The sequence below is a fragment of the Sceloporus occidentalis genome, unplaced genomic scaffold, assembly GCF_023333645.1.
Source record: "Sceloporus occidentalis isolate IW3139 unplaced genomic scaffold, rSceOcc1.0.p SCAF_2, whole genome shotgun sequence".
Classification (NCBI taxonomy): Eukaryota; Metazoa; Chordata; class Lepidosauria; order Squamata; family Phrynosomatidae; genus Sceloporus; species Sceloporus occidentalis.
This window is the reverse complement of record NW_028316982.1, coordinates 106259194-106280128: the sequence shown is the minus strand read 5'-3', so window position 1 is coordinate 106280128 and position 20935 is coordinate 106259194. Positions and strand designations below refer to the sequence as shown.

Below are 20935 nucleotides of genomic sequence, written 5' to 3'. Positions count from 1 at the left end.
GGCAGCCTTGACTTCTGATTTCCTTTCCTTCCATTCATTTTCCCCGGAGTCATTTTTGTAACTCCTTTCATTATTTTTTACTATAAATAGATGTATTCTACTATTTCCTGTGAAACAAGGATATGGCTTAAAAGACTGGTTATTTGGTGTAAGCATTTATGAGTGCAGTATATGAAACACTAGTAGTTACCACTTTAAAAAATTGAGCTACATTTTTCCCATGCCATGGAGGAAGGATTTTGGCTAATGAAGGATAAAGAGTTGCGCATTTCTCTCTCTCTCTCCTAATGCCTTTTATGAAATACTAATGATGAAGACATGTTTGACATGCTGTGAAATGCATTTTTGTAATGTGAAGTTTCTGCCTTTTGTTGGCGATGAGACAAAGTCCCCAGAGGATTTTAGAATTTGTAAATATAAAGCTATCTGCCTCCATGGTTCTCTCCTCCCCCCGCTTCTTTTTAAAAGGCTGGAGAAAAACCAGATTACTTACATTACTATAATAGATTTGATGACCTCTGACTCCAGCAGCAGAGAAGTACATTGAATTTTTCATTACATCAGAGGATGCAGAAAACTAAAACAGAGAAAAGCAGCCACTATTATTTCACTCAACATATAAGCATACAAAACATTTCCCCTCCCCAAAAGGAGAGGGAAATAGTTGTAATTGAATGTAATATTTCTCTCTTTGTACTGATTCCAGATTAATGGAACTGTGATTAGTTCATACAACTTGTATTGATTTAAAAGTTTTCTTTTTTTAATTTAAAAAGAAATATTCTTGCTTTTCGTAGTCATTGAATTTAATCAGAAGCTCATTTGATGGCAAATACTTCCCTACTGTTTCTGGTCTGGGGTGGAAAATGCTATTCTTCTGTTATTCTAGGGATGGGGAATAACACTGTGCTGCTCAAAAATATGTTGCCTGCAGAAGGATTATCATTTAATACAGAACTGTTTATACATCCTCATTATGTTAATTATCCTATAAATAATGTATTTTATTAATCTGAAAGTATGAATTGTGCTTATAATAAAGGTGCCCCTCCTTAAAACCCCTGAGTTATCTGGGAGTAAATGGAGTTGTCTTCCTGTTCCCTCTCTTCCATTTTGTTTATATCCATCCTCTTTGTCAGAATTGAGATTCTTTAAAGCAGTGGTGTGTTTTGAAAGCAGCATAATAACAGCCTCTGTTGTTGCACTCATGTGTACATATGCTGTCTCCTTCACCAAAATTATTCCTTTGGAAACCATGGGTCCTTTTCCCCACATCTTCCAGCTGGCGAGGGATGTGAAAGAAAGAGGGAGGGAGTTTTTAGGCTTTCTGGGCCACTTTCTGTTAATTTTTGTGAAATGCCCACTTTTATCTCACACAGAAGTAGATTTAAATCTTCTACGGAGCGACAGCTGTTTAACACAAAATCATGCTGCTGCCTTCAGGTATATTGCATTCGGTGGAGATATTCTTAAAACACAGTACGCTATTCTTCCTGTCTTGTGCAATATTGACTTATGGTTAGCTAAACACACTCTGCCTGTGTTTGAGTGTGTTGTTTTAATAATACGTTATCTCTTAAATATTCCATAAGCTTTATTACTCTTGTTCTATAACAGCTTCTAATACTCAAATGATAAGATCACATCTTGTGGGCAGTTATATCGTACCATGACAAGGCATCTGAATGCCGGGGGAACCAGTCAACACTCAGTGAAAATTGTAGCAAATGGAAACCTCATTGGCATGTTGTAATTGTTGGTGTTAGGCTTTTTTTTTTTTTAGTCCTCTAAGCCTTATGGTACATATTCACATATGCTTTCTTTTGAACTTTCCTCTTTTGAAAGCAGCAATGACCTTGCTATGGTAGAGAACTAACAGTGTTTTAGCATTTATATAGAAGGGAGGGAAGCCACTGCACTAGAAGCTGTCCTTGTGTTGTGATTCAATTTTTACCTTAGTCATGCCTCTCTTCGGATACAAGAAACATTTAATTCCAGATTTCCTGCTGTTGGCGTCAGGCCTTTGACCGGTTATATGAAATGTATTTTTGCCACGGACTCCCTGCCAACTGCTGAGCTCAGTGAAAAATCACTAAAATGTTTCCTAATTATCCGTAGATCTAATGACTTGTAGAGTGTGTGTGTGACAAAGAATGCAAAGAGAAGGCTTTTCTTTTCTTTTTTTAGTGGTCAAAATTTAAAATGGCCATAAAAGGTTTCTCAGAAAGAGTGCTAACAGTGATTAATCATGTCGGCTCTGGCCTTGTTCCCTTTCCTGCTTTAACCAGGAGGGTAATCACACAGAATATTTTATTAAAAGGGCTAGTGGTGGTTTAGTATCATCCCCTAATTTAAAGCTATGAGCTTCTTTTGAAACATTTACCGACAGAATATGTAGATTTTGAAATGGGCCGCCTGTTCCCATGGTAACCAAACAAAGTCAAACAATCCTTTCTGCAGTGCTAACAACTATTGCCACAAAAAATGTATTTTGGTTAAATCTGATTCTTTAAATATTTAACACATGGCAGAAACGATATAAATATTGCCCTGGATGAAACCCAACCCTCGCCTCCGATCCTTAACGTCCCACGCATAGGAAGATGTTTGAGAGCGCCTTAAATATTTTGTGCTTGTTACAGATGAAATTTTGTGCTTGTTACAGATGAAATTTAGCAGCCTCAAGTATGAACAAGACTGTATTCTCCCCCTCCGCTTTATTCTGCCTTGTTATGCTTCTCTTTTATTACATAAACATTAACTGTAATGTTACAGTGGGAAGCAAGTATTTGGCAAACTCCATGTTATTTTGCTAAGCCTGCATGGAGAGAGATGTTTTTGGTTTTAGCAGCTGTAACATGTTTAAACTCAGTTTGTAATGGGATCTGAAGACCAATATTCCCTATGGGCATTGCTTAGCTTCATTACTGGATGGCTGCCAAAATCAGGGCTCGAAAGTATTATTCACGCCTCTCTGCGCATACCCATGTCAGAGCATGCTCAGTTAATGAATTTCATTTCTAATATGGCATAAATTAGGTTTATACTTTAACATAATTTATGTTGTATTTTATTAAAATGTGAAATACTATCATCGTGAGCAAGCTAATCCCAGCTCTCTCATAGCCAAACTGTGTTTGAACATCTAAATCAAAACTGCATGTCTTGGCCAATTCTGGAATAAGAGCAACATAAATAATAACAAATCTGTATATGAACAAAATAATTTTCTGCCTTGAACTCCCAGATTAAGCTACAGTTAAGGTGATAAAATAGTTTAACAGATTAATGCTGTATAAAAAGCAAAATACAGGGTCTTCACAGAGCCATTTTTTAAAAATGTGTTTGCCATATTAAAGTTTGTATTTTAAAAAACCAGTTTTGCATGATTCTGCCCATGACTCATTCATTAATCATATTGTATGCATTAGAAAAACTTTAATCACTGACTTTGGAACTTAGAATGTAATGTGATCTGTTCCTTTTAATAACATTTTAATAGCACTCCCCACCCTTGCTCCTTTTGGATCAGGAATCATATTGTGGAAAGTCTGTTGACTGGAATATTGGTCATTACTATTATTGTTGTTATTTTCTTCTAAAGCACAATTCAGAAGATAAAAGTTATAAAATTCAAATTCTTCAAGAACAAACTTCCTTGTGCTATGCTTGCATTGCCAACTTTGCCTGTTTTAAATATTTTCCTAGAGAAAGAGAATCCTCCCACCCACAAAATGTCTCCCTCCAAGAGACTTCCTTAATTTCTCTGAAAGAGGAAACCAATGTTAGTAAAAAGGCTCTGAAGCCATTGTTTTATTTTTATTGAATCATATCTTGCACACAGAATACAGTGTGTGAATTGAGAATGACCCACTCACAGAGTAAGAATAAAAAGAACAGCAGTTTTTAAAATGTCTGGTATTTTTTTTTTACATTGATTTTCGTGTTAAATTTTTCCCCATATAGAAAATACTGAGTTTTGCACAAAATGCAATGTTTTCTGCACACAAACATTTTTGTGCAAACATTGTTTTTGCCCCCCGAAAAAGTCCCAATATGTAAAATATTGTAAAATGTACTAAAAAAAACCCCACCCAGCAGGGAGAAAAATGTTGAAATGTATCATTCCTGCATGGAAGAACGAAGTAAATGGAGATTTCCATCTGTAATGTGGAACCTGTCAAGAGGTTCTGCGTGAAGGTGGTTAATATCAGAGTGGATGGAAAAAACATGTACACTATTGACATAAAACTCACGGTAAAGCCATGGGGATAAAAGACAGCCCAACTCCATTTAATGCCTCACATGGCACTGCTACTACTCCTCATTCTTGGGGGAAATACTTTTTTGGTCTTCGTGTCCTTGAGTATCAGGTATCTTACCTTCCTAGTCTAGGAATTATACTATGAAAAAACAACTGCTATACTTTGATACAAAACACTTGCAAAATCAGAATAACTGGTGTTCTTCTTATCTCATATTGGCTCTGATCCACCTGAATTTGGATTCTGTATGTATTCTCTTAGAAATAAGCTCCATGTAGTTGAGTGATACTTCTGCCAAAGTAGGTTTGCAACCTACATTGGACTGAAAGCAATGGGACTTGAGTTAATTATACATAACTTGTGTGATTTTCAGTACAATTTAGTCACAACTAAGTTTAGCTGGATCAGAACCATCACATTTTTTTAGACTTATCTATCAGATTCTTTTAGGTGAATACTTAAAAATGTAAAATATGAATGCCAGAAAAAGCTGTTTGGAAAAGAACATCTTCATAGAGCCTGGTTTGAGTGCAGATCCCTATCAAATCTGAACTTGATGGTGAAGCCAGGTCTGTTGTTCCATAATGTGTGAATGGGCCTGAACAAGGGAAACAATAATTCAGTTAAGTAGCAGTTTTGGCAAAAACAGCATCTAGTTTCTGTTGCACAAGTATAAATTTGTAATTGACATTTGGGTTTTTAAAAGACGGTTTTTAGCATTGAATTTCTTATAGTCAATTCTGTTTGTTTGTATGTGTTGATGAAAACTTCTACGACTGACCAATTATTTGTCCTTTAGATTAATCCTGCCATATGAAAGATTTATTAAAGGAGAGGAAGATAAGCCACTGCCTCCCGTGAAGCCTCGAAAGCAAGATAATATCACCCAGGAGGGGGAAATTAAGATAAAATTGTCTGGAACAAAACGTATCAAAAATGAAAACCAAAAAAGCAAAAAAGAAAAAGACAATGTTCAGAAAACCCAGGACGTGCCTGAGGTTGGTTTTATCTTTCTTTTTCTTCTTCCCATCCTCTTTATCATTAATGGCTTGGGCTGAATAATTCTGCTCTGATTCCATGCAATCCAGAAATCAGTTTTTGAGCCAGGGGATCTAAAAAGGTTTCACTTTTAGACCAAGTCCCCATGTTACTTTTTCTTGATACAAGGTCTTAGTTGTTAAACGAATCTTGCAATTGTAAATGCATCTGTGCAAAGATGACAAAACTGAGAAAAAGTCTGTTTCCGGAAAACAGGTAATTGCTAATATACAAATAATCCTGCTGATGTCATGTGCATACATGTTCTGCATATCAAAAATCTAATGTTTAAAAAGGATATTGAAGAGTTTGCCACTCTGAGGAACCAAAGTATCAATGATATTGTGACTTTTATGAATAAAGAGAGCACTGAAATATTAAGTAATACTGTAATGAATACAGTATTTGTGTGTCTCCACATCACATAATTATATCAGTTTCATACCACTTTAATTGTCCTGGCAAGATACTGAGAATCCTCAATCAGAATTCTAATACTGTAGTTCAAGGGCTGCACTCAATAATTTTCTGTCCTTCACCAGAATACAAATCATAGGCTTCAGTAGGATGGAGCCATGGCAATTAAAGTGGAATCAAGTTGCTATAATGATTCACTGTGGATGCACCTAGCAGATATAACAGTGGTATATATATGTTCACCAGGGCAATATAGAAGATCTCATGCTCCCTGCAATAACTGTAATAACAAATTTTCCAAAGCCTTGATATCCACTTCCAAAACCACATTCATAGCTTGGCCCATCACTGGGAGACAGTCCTCGGAGGCTCCAAGGTCTTCCTATGTAATAAGTTATAATTACTTAGCCATTGTGTGAGAAGTATCTTTGTAAGTACAGTATAAGTCACAATAACCTAAACACAGTTTTACACAGCCACATTTGACATAGTAAAATTGCTGACAACCATTGACTTTCTTGTTTCCTTTTATTTTTGCCTGTGTGGCGGTGGTGGTGGTGGTGTTCAGGTGAGTCTGATCAGATGAGATAAAATGGCAAATGATCACACCACAGCCAGATGGGCCATTCTCAGGACACTTTAATCCTTGCAGTTTTGTCTTATGGGAGCAGTACCATAAAAGCTATGATAGATTGAGATAGTGGAGGAAGAGAGACGATTGCCAAACCAAGTGGCCTGTAAAGTGTGAGTTAAGAGATGGCTTTATTAGAACTGAGGTGCAGGGTGTGGCAAGGGGTTGTGAATGAGGGACAGTTGCCACAAGGAATGCAGCCCCGTGGGATCCCATGAGTAACTCAAGGACACTCAGTTAGGATATATGTTTTACATGGTTTTTGCAACTGATTATTTCCAGTGTCCCCCTCTCCGCAATACTTTTCTTTTCAATTGTAAACCAAGACACGATTTGGAAAGATACAGTCTTAATTAAAATATACATAAAAGAGGGCATGCAGATCTGCTTAAGCAACTGTAAGACTGCAACAGAAATTGCCAAAAGCAAGGAAATTCAAAGTTGAGGCTAGCATTCCATTCCTCATTCATCCCTTTGTGCCTTGTTATTTATTGCAGGGGGTTTGGATCAGCAAGTTATGTTACATACCATATGTGCTGCAATAGCTAAGCACAGCATAACAAGCTAGCAATGGAGTGTCAGTCTAAACTTTGAACTTCCTTGCTTTTGTTGTTTGGTATCTCAAATTTCCTGCGTCTTAAACTGCAGTTATTTTTTATGTGAGTCGCAGGTCAAGTTCTTAGATGGAGAGTAGAAAGTGCATAACACAGACTGCAATTATGTGGGCTTCCAACAGCAAGAACATAGTAGTGTATTTCTTCTTTTTTTTTCTCCCTGTCAGACTGCAATAGGGATGTTTTTAATACTGAATTCTCACCAATTTATCAGGAACTTTACAAAGCTTTAAAGTATCTTAGAATCAATGTTCACATACTCCTCTATCAAAATCTTGATCATCCCATGTAAAAATTATGTTTTCGTTGTGCTTTTTAGTTTTAGAAATGAAATTCCTAAGCCTAAAGGATAACTGTATTTAAATTTTAAGATTTAAAACTGAGATATAGCAGTGGAGTGGATCACTGGGATTCCTACAGAGGTTCACACTGTGTTTATTAATATAGAAGTATGAGCTGCATGCGATTATGGGAAATTAATACATTGTACACCAGATTTGTTCAGTTGCAGAGCCTGGTAAATCTCAGAGGGAGAAGTCATGTATATGTGTTATTGTAATGAGTGCTTGTTTATAATAGCAAGAGAATTTATAAAAATTGTAAAGGAGATGGGACACAATCCAGCAAAAGCTGATTGTAAGCAAGTACTATGGCAGTCAATGAAACTTGCATTTATTACCTTCAGAGGGACTTAACATCAATAACCTTTAGGTGGAGTGTACCCATAGCTTTGGGCACACAAAAACCTTTGACTTCAAGATGCCTTATAAACACATCAAATATTTTAAACAACTATTTACCTTACAATCGAATTTCATTCTTGCTACCTTAGAACTATCCTTTCCAAGCCTTCCCACTACAATGATATGCAGAAAGTTGAAGCACAAAGTCCTGCATTCCTTGGATTTTCATTCCATTAACAGTACAAAATCTGAATACATTAACACTACAAACTGTGGATATATACACATGTTCACAGCTTGGGGTGCTCCTGGATCCATGCCTCCAAATGACAGCCCAGATAGATGCAATGGTCAGGAATGCTTACTATCAGCTTTGGCTGCTACAGCAGCTGTGTCCCTTTCTAGAATTAGAGGACCTAAATATGGTAGTGGATGCACTGGTAACCTCAAGGCTGGATTTCTGCAATGCACTGTACATTGGGCTACCTCTGTACCAAGTTCAGAAACTTCAGTTAGTATTAGTTCAAAATCAAACTGGTTAAATCTAGCCTGGTAGCAATCCTATTTCAAGCCCTCCTTTTCATGATCTTTGACTGCATCCACACTGTGAAAATAATCCAGGTTGACACCACTTTAACTGCCATGGATGAATGCTAGGGAATTCTGGGACTTGTAGTTTGTTGTGGTACCAGAGCTCTCATAAGGAAGGCTAAATGTCTCCCAAAACTACAATTCCCAGAATTCCATAGTACTGAACCATGCCAGTTAAATTGGTGTCAACTTTGGTTATTTCTGCAGTGCAGATGCAGCCCTTGCACCACATGGCTAGTTAAGCAGTTCAGGTATCTTTATTTGACACACATAAATACAGATCATACTCAGAGGCCTGTTACAGACCGCCCAAAAGAGGCGGTCTTAGGCCGCTGCCGGTTGCAGCGCGGAGGAGCCGCAGCAGCCAAACCGCGCGACTCCTCCGCTCTGCAAAAAAGGAGCGCGGAAATCGCGCTCCTTCCGGCAACCCGGAAGAGACGTCGCAAGTGCCAAAGTGCGCACTCGCGACGTCTCTTCTGGGTTGGGACATGCGGACGCCGAGCATCCGCTACGTCAAGATGGCGGCGCCATTTTGACATATCGATTACGCGTGAGGGGCAAGGCGCATCCGGAAGCGCCGCCCCTCACGCGTAATCGCAGTGCGATGACAGCGCCTCTTGCGCCCATCTGTAACGCGCCAGAGTCACAGACAGCTGACACTTGGCATGGCGCAAGATGCATGATAGAGCTCCCCTCCCTGAATTTTAGCAATAGACAATATAGCTAGTCTCTGGGCAGTTGAGATACCAAAATGTATTTGCAATGTAGTGTTAGTTGTTTCACTGTCCTCAAGAGTCCCAGTCCTCCAGAGTCCCAGGCCCCAAGGATTTCTTCTCAGTCTTGCCTTGCCCTCAGGTCTGGCTCTCCTACAGACAGAGTCAGGTGTTACAAGCTAAAGAGACACAGCGGTGTTAGCTTCACAAGTGAATGATTATGGGCCCATACAGACAGGCCAAAATAAAGCTGCTTCGGTCACTTTGGAGGTATGCTGTTTAAATGATGCATGTGTCCTAAGAGCCCGGAAGCCGCGCCAAAGCCACGCTCCAGTCCTCATTTAAACAGCATACCTCCAAAGTGACCCGAGGCAGCTTTATTTTGGCCTGTCTGTATTGGGCCATTGATTCTTTTTCAGCCTAAAAACAATCTCACAAGCTGAATCAGTAGCTGCTCTTAAAAGTCCCCTGAATTTCAAAACCAGTTTTCCATGTAGTGTGTGATGCAGCTGTTAGGATAGCAAGTCACAAGAACCATTGTGCCTGCTAAAATAGCCATACATCTCTCTCTGTTATCCAGAGCTTGGGAAGAAAGTTAAGTTTTTGGACTACAACTTCCAGAAACCATACCAGCATGACCTCTGGTCACTGAACTGCAACTATTTCAGATAATAATTTGGTAATTGCAAAGTGGATTTCTCCTGCAGTGCACACAGTGAAAATATGATTTATCCGTTTAATCTGGCTGAGGGATCTTGGAAGTTCTAGTCAAAAAAGTAACTTTTCCAAACTCTGCTGTGTTTTCTGCTTTTCTGAACATGGGGAGCATGCTTCGGTCAAATTGTCTCATGCAAGTATTCTCCCAACAGTATGAATTCTGCTTCCTATATCTTGAGAAATACATACTCCAAAATATTTTTAAAGGCTGAACAACTTGTATTTTCCGTTTAAACGCTGAGAAGGAAAGCTGTCTTGTAATGATTCTTCTGTTGATTCAAAAATGATTATGTGAACTGGCTGTTAACTGGTTGCAATTCTGTTTAGCACTAGACTTGATTCTGTTTTGTTGTTATCACTGTGAATATAAAATGAAATATTATTATTATGCCTATCACTGCTCTAGCACAGCTAAAAACTCCAATCAAAATGGTTCCAAACAGGAAGAGAAAGGAGAACAGGACATCTAGTTATTAAATATGAGTTTTTCTTGGTCTGCTTTGCTCATCTGTCTGGTATTTTCCTGTAATTGTATAAGCTCTGGAGGCCAGTGATAGAATTTTTTGCAAAGGAGCTAATGATAGTATTGGAGTGCAAAAGGCATATTTTAGTGTAAGTTTCTTTGTGGAAAACAAAATATATGGAAGCAGTCACAATGAGTAACAGACACTTTAACTAATAGGAAATAGAAAAACCCAACACACGGGAAAATTTAAAAGCAGCTGCAAAGACATAAATCTTGGAGAAGATTGTAATTCATTGGCTGCCTTATACCCATCTTTCACACAACACCTTCTAATGCAGCATTTAGATAATAACTTTCCTGATGCCTGGTTTTTACAGCAAAGAGAGAAAGAAGGAAAGAGAGAGAGAGAGAGAAAGTAAGTAAGTGTGGGAGATGGCATCACAGCAATAATAGGAGAGCTCAGACAACATTGCTGCATTATGACTGCCATCTATTAAGAGCTGTGCCAAAGGAGAATAACAGTAATTTTGAAAAGAGTTGTCAGTCAGCTGTATCACAAATGGAGCACTCTAATGACCTCCCAGGTCACAGTTCATTCGTCTACATAATGGAATGAATAGCAGAACTGAGTCCACAAGCTTTATTAATGAAGGGGCATTAACAAAAATCCAGCCTCATTGGCTAAAATTTAGGAAGGCTGTATCTGGATGAGAGCAAAAATGCTTTAGCTGCATGTTGACAACTTCATTTTAATCTCTAAATAAAGAAGAGGCCCCTGTTGCACTGCAACACTGACTGCTCCAAAGACATGAATGATGCTTTATTCCTTGTCTCTCTCCTCAATCACATTGACAAATATTTCTGTATTTTAACAGGGATAATTAATTTTGTAAGCATTAGTTCTAGTAGTGGCAAGAGATTATATGCAAAGTAAGAATAAAATAAAATCCATGCTTGTAATATATACAGAAAGTAGTTCTTATATCTAGATTACATTGTGAACTCAGACATTGTTCTGTTCATTAAAATATGACCTCGGATTAAATGCTGTTTTTCTATTTCCAGATTTTAATTGTGATAATGCCTAAATTATAAGGTGGTTGTTACAGCATTCAAATTTGTAACTAGATGACTTATTCTTAAACAACACTACTATGTCCTTTGGCGATGGAGTTAAGGGGATTTTTTGGTTGTTTGGTCTTTCATTCAACAGTTTTCTCACAGTTGTCTTTTGAAATGTTTTGTTAGGTTTCATCAGAGCAAGAGAAGAATCCAGAATATCCAGACCAGAAAAGTTTATCTGAACTAACAGTAGCAGAGGAAATGAAGCTGTCTGTAGAAGGTCTGCAGGTTTCCCCAACAGATGCAACTGAGACAGCATCTTTGGAAAAGCCTGATTTGAAGGAAATCAGCTCAAATTATGAGGAGGCCAAAGAGGAGATGCTACCTGGGGAGTCTTTTTCAAGCACTTCAGTGGCTGTAGAAGAGGACATTGCTTTGGATCCTACAGCCAGGAAACTCCCCAGTCCATCAGAAGACCAAGAGGAACCAAAGCAGGAACAACAAGCACCTTGTTTTGCTGACAATCTAGAAAGCGATGCCCAAGAAACTCCATTTAATAACTTGCCAACCATCCACCTATCACTGCCAAGTCAAAATGAGATGGAAGATGATAAACTTCCAGAGATGGCAGATTATATTGCCAACTGCACTGTTAAAGTGGACCAGTTAGGAAATGAAGACATACACAATGCACTGAAACAGAGTCCCAAAGTCCTTGTAGTCCAGAATTTTGACATGTTTGACAGAGCAAGTTCGACAGAGAAGGAACCATCAGGTTCCCTCAATGGTGAACCTAGTTTTGGTTACACACCACTCCTCTATTCCAAAGGCAACCCAGGCATCATGTCACCACTGGCAAAGAAGAAACTTCTGTCACAGGTCAGTGGGGCTACCCTCTCATGTAGTTACCCTTATGGCTCACCGCCACCTTTGATCAGCAAGAAGAAGCTGAGTGGCAAAGAAGACTTGTTGTCAAACATATCCCAAGCTTCTCATGCCCCTGTGATGGACACTGTGGCAGTGAGTAGGCCATCTGTTATCCAACATGTGCAGAGTTTTAAACCCAAGAATCTGGAGGAAAGGAGGTCTGCTAGTGAAACATATAGGCATGAATCACTACTAAAAAGAACAGATCCTGAATGCTGTGATTTTTCCAAACAGCATCTAAGTGCACTGGCTGAATCCTATGCACTCAAGTCAGAAATCCAGGACATGAAAGATAGAATGAATGAAAAAAGGGCCTTGCACCATTCCCATATGCCCAGCTTCTTGGCAGATTTTTATTCATCTCCTCACCTGCACAGCCTTTATAGGCACACCGAACACCATCTTAACACTGAACAGACATCAAAATATCTCCCTCGAGACATGTACAGAGACACAGAAAACATTTCCATGTTCCCTCAGCACAAGCACCAAGACAAACGTAGCTTAGCCTATCACCCCCCTTTACACCAGCATGAGAAAAAGAGCCCTATGGAAGCCTCATCAGATGATCAGCCGACAGATCTGAGTCTTCCAAAAAGTACCCACAAACAGACTGCAAAAGCTCTGGGGCCTTCCCTCTTGCATGCTTCATTGGGACAACAGGACAGAAAAAGCATCTCCCAGTTCCAAGCCTTGAGCAGCCAGCCTCTGAGCATAGACTGTAATCCCAAAGCCTGCCGGGTTTCTCCAATGACTGTGTCCACCCCCAAGAAGCACAGTGAGCCACTCATCAGGTCCACCAAGCCACCGAATCTGAGGAAGATGGAAGGCATGGTCCATCCCATCCTAAGCCACAAAGCCAATGTTCAAACCATTGGGGCAGCTCGGCCTCTGAAGCGTAGCCTGGAGGATTTGGACAAAGCAGTTTTGGAGAAGAAGGTCCGAGCTGTCTCACCCTTGTGCATACCAAAGGACACCTCTGTGAAAGACAAGGGTCTTGAGCAAGAGGCTGAGGGCAGCAAGTCAGTACATGGCCTACCTCCCAGTGGCATGCTGGAAGGCCACAAATTCCCCCTTTCAAGCCCCATCTTTACTGGCTTGTACCCAGGGACTTTGTGCAGCAACCTGAGCAGCCGCGTTCCAGCTGGTTACTCTCACTCTTTGCAGTACTTGAAAAATCAGACAGTGCTTTCACCACTAATGCAGCCTTTGGCTCTCCATTCATTCATGGTGCAAAGACAGTTCCTCACATCCCCTGGAAATTCACAGCAGCTTTACAGGCACTTAGCTGCGGCAACACCTGTAGGAAATTCGTACGGTGACCTTTTGCACAGCAACATTTATCCTTTGGCTGCTATCAATCCTCAGGCTGCATTCCCGCCTTCTCAGCTATCTTCTGTACATCCGAGCACAAAACTGTAAATCCTCCTTTCAAACACAACAAACAAACTACATTCCTTTAGCCTGTGATGTCCTGCAAAATTTAAAACAAAACCAACAAAAAATATCAATATTTGTGTTAACCAACACCAGTTTTGTCCCTCATTGTGGAATGCTTCAGATTTGATTAAGACAAGACTGTTGTTTAGTTGGGCTTTGCTCTTCTCCTCTGGCTCTCACGTCTTCTCCTTCTGTGGTGTTTTCCCTTGCACAAGAAGGTTTCAAAAGGATCTGTCTCTTGCTCAAAATGATTGTCAGAGCAGGCCAGGTGGCTCTTTCCTGGTCCTGGAGAGAAAGATCTTCTGTTTTTGTTCCCTCTCCTGCCCAAGAATGTGGGTTTTGGAGCATTTCAAATAGAAAAAGAGGCAGGTCTGATGACAGAGAAGTCAGGAAACACAGATGATCCGTGGATGTTGTTTCTTCAAGTACCATTTTGGGTTCCTGGCTTTTCAGAGTTCAAATCAATGCAATGTATAGTAAAAGTGTCTCAATATTCAACTTAACACTATCAGAACAGAAATAGTAAACACTGTTAAATTAGATTGTACATATCTACTTCAAAAACAAAACAAATGCCAGTGTCAACATCACTTGTATAATTTATGTAGGTTCTTGTTTCCAGCTATTCCTGTTGCTCTGTTTATTCGTTTGTTTTCTAAATTAAATAGTCTCTTTTTATCTGCAGCTTTTTTTTGTAACAAAAAAAAAAGGCTCTGGCAATTGAGGGCTTTCAAAAATTGCAGTTTTCCCCTTTCCTTCTTCCCTGGCCTATATTTTTAGAGCAGCTTTGGGAGGAAGGGATGTCATTGTTTACAAATAAAAGCATCCATTTTCAATAAACTCTTTTCAATGATAGAAACATACTGTAGATCACGCAACGGTGCAATTCAGTCCCAACTTCAGTTCCTTCTCCAATGACCTGATCCTGAAAGGTGCTGAGCATTGATTCACCCATCACAGTGGTTTCCTAAATGTTCGTACATTGCTGTTATACTAGCCGCTGAGACTTTGCTTTCCTGTATCATGGTCTGTGAATTTTTTAAGAATTGTATTTAACCTTATCTAGGCTGTGAAATTGTCCTGCATACCAGAGGGGGAACATACTCAGGACTGCACTGGCAACAAGTTATTCAATAACGTTATTAGATTCCAAAGGATCTTTCTTGAGGGCTGTGAAACTATTTCAAGAATGTCAGTCATTAGAACAGAAATTGGAGGAGGGGTATCAAAGATGTCCTCAAATTTATGCTTCTAAAGAAGGATCTGTGGGGGTTGGATGCCTTTCCTAAAAGCGATTGTGACAAATAGCAGCACTGAATATAGAGTTTTAATTGAGCAAATTTGGCTGTGTATTGTTTGTGCTGCCTGTATGATAGTTCCTTGAAGTCCAGCAAAGTGCCAAACATCCCACCATAGTCCAGCAAAGTACTTTAAACATGTGAGTTACTATTAAATATGAACAGCAGCTTAATCTACAGACTGGATCCCTTGATTCTTGACTCTTTGGATCCATTGAACAGTGGAACTTTTATGCCTGAGTCTGAGCATCTTATCAATGACTCTGAAGAGAATGTTCCTGCTGAAAGCCAGCCTCAAGAATGATGTTTGCCTAAGGGTGGGACAGGTTAGGGTGCCCAGAAAAGCTTGTTAACTGAGCTTGAAAGAAGAAGTTTCTTTTCAACTGAGGGAGGGCTTTGAAGGGCCAGCAAATATGACTCCATCTATTGATTCACTCCTGCACAAGCGGGGAGAGGTTTGGAGAGAATACCTCTCTTTATTCTCTACTAATTCTCAGTTACGGACAAAGGATAGGTGCTTCTGGCGCATTTTGCCTACCTCCATGTGAACATTAGATTGGCATCCTCCACTTAAAAACCTCAATGGGCAACTCTTGTTTGCTCTTGCTTTGACTTGTGTGTGACCACCTGATATGCAAAGGGAGAAAAGTCTGACAGCCTGCATTGCTGTTGCTCATATTGATGGAGTAGGTGGTCCAGACAGATGGACCTCTCTGTTCCCTGTCTGTGCTGATTTTGCTTTATTCGTAAGTTCTGTTCATTCTCAGCTTTAATATGGTTTTTTAAAAGCCAATGCAAAAAAACAATATTTAAATACATGCAATGCACATTCTTAAATGCAATTTCTCTGAGTCCATTTCTAAATGTTTTCTGCCCTAAAAGGGATATATTACAACAAAAACAAAACACATTTTTTTCTGTCAAGGACTTCATCATGAAGTTTGAGGGTGTGTGAAATCCAAAGAATCATTATGATCCAATTTGCTCATTTCCCTCAGAGGCATGTATCAGGGCAGTTCATACTGGATTTTACAAATAGTAAATTCCTTAAGCACCTCTAGTTCAAAGTGCCCTTATCATGCCTCTTTGAACGAGTGGCTGATAAAGGGAAATAAACCCTCTATTGCTGTTCACATGGGCAGGATGGCAGTATTGAGGAACTCTTCTCTTGCGATAAAATTTGTGTGAGAAAGAGTCAGAAGGATTATATTGGGGAAAAGACCTTGTGAATCAGATGCTATGCTGAAGGCCAGATAAAAGCTCGCCCCGGCCCATCAGTTTCAGCCCTCAGCCATCTGTTTAGTTCCTCTTACATAATGTACCACCCCAATGGCATTTCTCACTTAAAAGGGATTGGTTTTCAGATGATGCAACATTCCTGATTCTGTTTAAATCATAGAAAGAATGCCAATTTATAATGGCTGGAATAAGCAGCTTAACAATATGGTCTATCTCAATCTCTCTCCTTGAATTCCTGAGTTTCCACTTCCAGTTCAGGAAGCACCAAAGGTCGTCAAATGTACATAGGTCGCCTCTTTGGTGCCATGTGCCATTGGGCAGTGAGGAGTTGGCATGAGGTAAACACAACTTAGTAAGAGTTCTCTGGGTTTCTGCATAAGGCTAAAGGGAAGCAACATTCCACAGATACAGTTTCAGAAATGAAAAATCCATGCATGAAAGTGGCACTTTTTCCCCATGGGAAACTTGTTGTCCTATAATGGTGTGGATTTGTTTTGAGATACGTCTTTGCCATGGTTCTTGAGGTCTGGACAGCTACACTGAGATGCTGAAGTTGGAAGCATTTTATAGTGCGAAATTTGGTTGCAATTCAGACGCAGTAATCATGAAAACTACTGGAAAACTAGTGGAAACTACTTAAGCAACACCGTGCATGCATGCCAGACATCCTATATTAACATTTCCTGTGATATGAAGCCAATTGCAATATATAATGTAACCTATTTAATATACAATGGCGAGGAAACCAGATTAATAGACATCTACTGTTAAAGATCAATGTTATCTTCAATTAAATGCTTTTATGTTCTTGTGATAAAATTATATGATGATGATGCATAAGCAGGCTAGTAGAATTTAGAACAGAAATGTGCCAATGCAGTCTTTTTTTTTTCCTGCTGTGCTGCAAATGTTGAAAAGGAAAGAAAAAAAACAATCACAGTTGATCAGATGCCATAGAGGGCATTCTTAGTCAAATTGCACTAAACCGGACTAATATGGTAATTGAGGGAGGGGACTTGGGCAGGATTATAGAAGCCTGCAATGAACATTGTCACAATCACATGACCGGTATTGTAATCCAAGGACTCTGATAACTGTTTGGGATAATCTGCATGTAGGATTGCCTGATACCTCTTATGTTGGGGGATGTCCCTTGTTTTAAAAGGATTGTCCCTTGTTTTGGAACAGCACAGCTTCATAAAAAACCTCTTCGCCCTCATCAAGTGATTTTCCGCATGCAAAGGCAGCTCTGGTTTGCTCAGAGTGGTACAGCCACAGGCCCCCGATGCTCTCCCCACATTTCCATGGGGAGAGGGGGGCTCTGAACAGTCTCTTTGTGCCTGCCGAGCTACTCCCTTCCAGTGAAAGGAAGGGGGTTGCCCACACATGCGCAGGAGCTCAGTGGGCACATGAGAGTGCTGGACTACCCTATTCCAAATCTCACAGTTCTAAAAGAAAAAGATAGTATATTGTCTTTGAATGTTTAAGCTGGTAACCATAAACTGTTAAATCTTAACCTCATGTACATCTTCTGCGTGTCTCCAGTTTCGGTTGTGTTGTGTTGTGTTTTGGAAACGAATGAGACCATTCTAAAACCAGGGTTATTTAATCCCTTCCCCCTCGCGCCTTTGTTCAATAGGAAGATGGATTTATTTTTAGAAAATTCATGATACACTGGCCAAGATGAGGGCAACAGGGGCATAAATCTGTGGTTGTGCGAGAGCTAATAATGCTTAAGAACCTCCTTTTTAAAAAAAAAAAATTCTATGAATTTTATTAAGTATTAAATTTTCCACTGGCAGATAACTACTTTCTGTGTCTTAAATGGGGCTTTGTTTGCTTTGTTTGAGTTCAAGGGGCCTTATTATTGAATGAAATTGCGTAAGTTTTTCTTTGTGCAATCAAGCCATTGTTATTGGTAGGCTGGTAAAGGAAACAGTGAAATCTAATTGGCAACAGAGTCATAAATCTATTTACCAAGAGCCCGTTCCAAGAAATGTTGCAATTCCAACACACTCTGTTCAGGATTTATTAAAGAATTCTGAAGGCTAGTGAGATTACAAAAGACAAAAGAAAACGTTCTTCATATACTGTCTTGTTAGAAGCTGTTCACTTTATTGGGTAGGTGGGGCACAGTATTTCGGGTGAGACCTTTTGCAACTGGATCCTTGCCTTAATAATTAGAAGAGATGGCAGAGTTCACCATTTTAATCAAAGCCCAAAATAAAGCAACAATACTATTCTGGTGTGTTGAACTGCCACATGAATCCTTAAACATGCAAGGAACAACCCCAACCAAATGTTAGGGTGATTTAGGGCTCTGCTTACTGCAGTATTTGGATATGTGTGACAGTTGCCATTAACATGATTTCTCTCACACCCCTCTGGGTAGTATGTATATCTTTGTGAGCAACAGAATGCCAGAATAGTTGGTTCTGTGACATTGTCACCACGCTCACATTACCCAGAACAGTGGGGTTGTGTGATTATTCGGAGAGATTCTTGCCCATGCCATTAGCAATATCTTCCTTTGCAGTGTGCGTGTCTCATGCTAGGTTTGCAAACAAGGAATCTGCCCTGACTGTATCGGTGGACACAGAGCAAGTTATTTAGGGGGCATTTCCAGGATCCAAGACCATTCCACTCCAAGAGCATGGCCATTCTTGGAATGGAAGTCCCCCAAAATAACTTCCCCCAAGCTCTGCGATGGGTATCACAGGGAACAAAACCGAATTTAACTTTTTGTTAGATAATAGTGTCCATGAGCTCTCAAAGTCTATTCTATACTGCTGCGTCGTGGCTAATAGAATCCAGAAATATTTTTTTGTGGTGTGTGCCTTTAAAGGAAGAAGCTGGTTTTTAAAAACTCATTCATAATTATACCTGCTCAGATTGTGTGGCAGTGAACATGGTCAAACCTGGCCCCATTTCATAGATTTTATCACTTATGGGGTGCGGGGGAAATCACTGACATGAGGTTTGCAGTATTGAAACCATCATCATGAGCACTTAACCAGTGTTTGTTGTAAATGTATTTGATATTTTACATGTATCTCCCCCTCCTCCCCCATAGTTTTAAATATGATCTAACAAAGGCAGCATAATCTACTAGCTGTTTATACTTTGTTTGGAACGTTCATTTGTTGTAAATAGTGTAAACATTCTTGTGATTCAAGTTATTGTAGGTTATACGCTCTGTAAGGTGAGACTATTTGTATATAGAAAAAAAAAGTGGCCCAGTAATATTATAGTTTCCCATTTTTAAAAAAATAAAATAAAAGGGGTTATTGAGTAACCTTTCACGTTAAATAAGTTTAAACACTACCAGAACGAAAGAAAAGCTGAGCCAACTATAAACACTCAATTTTTGTATGTTTTCCAAATTGTACGTATTAATGCTTTTGATACTGTATTATGTGCCAATAGTTTCCCAATCACATAGCAAGCAAAAGATATTTTGTACTTTTTGATCCACTGTAATATTTAATAAAAAATGTTACTATCTGTCCCTTTTTGTGCTTCATACATCTGTAAAGGGTTCTTTTATCTACTAAGGGACTACCAATTGGTGCATTAAGATCTTCACTTTCCTAGAAGCTCACTCTCTAGGGCAGGGGGGAATAAGCATTGCCCTTCAAGTGTTTTGGGATTTCAATTCCCGCATTATTTATACTGACTAGGGTTGCTGGGGATTTTCATCCAACATTTTGAGAGTCACGTTTGCCCAACCCTGTTCTAAAGAACAGCCAAACACCCACACACACACACCTCACAAGCCTATATTGGCATGAAACAAAAGCAATTTCACAAATTTTAAAGACAAAAAAATGATCATATAGGGTTTTTTTGTGGGATTTTCTGGTTATGTGGCCATGTTCTAGAAGAGTTTCTTCCTGACATTTCGCCAGCATCTGTGGCTGGCATCTTCCTTCGACTTCACAATGATCATATAGTTTGCTTATATACAGTTACCTTTTGACGGGGAATAATGATGGGCAGAGCTGCATGTAATACACATTAAAACATTCTCGGTGAAGAAAACTTTAGTTCTATGGATAGAAAACAGGAGTTGTACTTCTTGAGTAAATTATGCAAATATGATTTATTTTGCATAATTTATCCTGGCCTTGTCAGGCAACTTATGCTTTGTCCTCTGTCTAGCAGAAATGCCATTCAGCAATAAGTGGTCTGTCACGGGGCAATAGTACAGAACATACTTTTGCATCCCAAAGATCCCAAGTGCAGTCAATGGTGGGCTATTCTTCCAGTGTGAGACTACAACTCCCATTATCCCTAACCATGCTGGATGGGACAGTTGGGGACTGTACTCCAACAGTATGCGAAGGGCCTAAGGCTGCCTACAACCAGTCTATGGCATCTAACTATTTCTGAAGAAATATTGACTATATTCTGAAGCATCAGCTTGCAAGGATGAGCGTCAATAACTTCATTTGTTGTTGCTTGATGAAAGCTGAGATTGTTGGGAGACTGGGGTTTATGGCCAGTACCAGATTCTTCACTGCTGCAGGATCCTAGCACACAATCTCCGCCTGTAGCCAAAGAAATGAATTATAAAAGAATATGTAACACATTCACTCACAGTCCAGATATTTTGCTTACTGCTCTCTAAAGTTATAGGATACCTACCGATCAGGAAGTGTTAAATAGTGTATACTAAGAGGTGGATAAAATGTGGCCCTCCAGATGTTGCTGAACATTTCATTGCTTTTCATCTTATTGGCTATACTGGCTAAGGCTGTAAATCTTAGAGGTGTTATGGGCAGATAGTAGACCTGAAGCCTGAGTAACACTGACTCATCAGTGACTTATGAAG

General features: G+C 39.5%; 1 protein-coding gene across 4 annotated transcripts in view; it reads left to right on the top strand.

The window, feature by feature from the left end:
* ARID5B (AT-rich interaction domain 5B) overlaps nt 1-19609 on the top strand; it is a 269486-nt gene extending 249877 nt beyond the window's left edge. For all 4 annotated transcript variants that reach the window (XM_089510540.1, XM_089510538.1, XM_089510537.1 and 1 more), the window contains 2 exons: nt 5065-5263; nt 11384-19609. In XM_089510540.1, coding sequence (XP_089366666.1) covers nt 5065-5263; nt 11384-13546 — 2362 coding nt within the window. In that variant the 3' untranslated portion in view covers nt 13547-19609. The remainder of the gene's footprint in view (nt 1-5064; nt 5264-11383) is intronic.
* Nucleotides 19610-20935: the final 1326 nt, after the last annotated feature.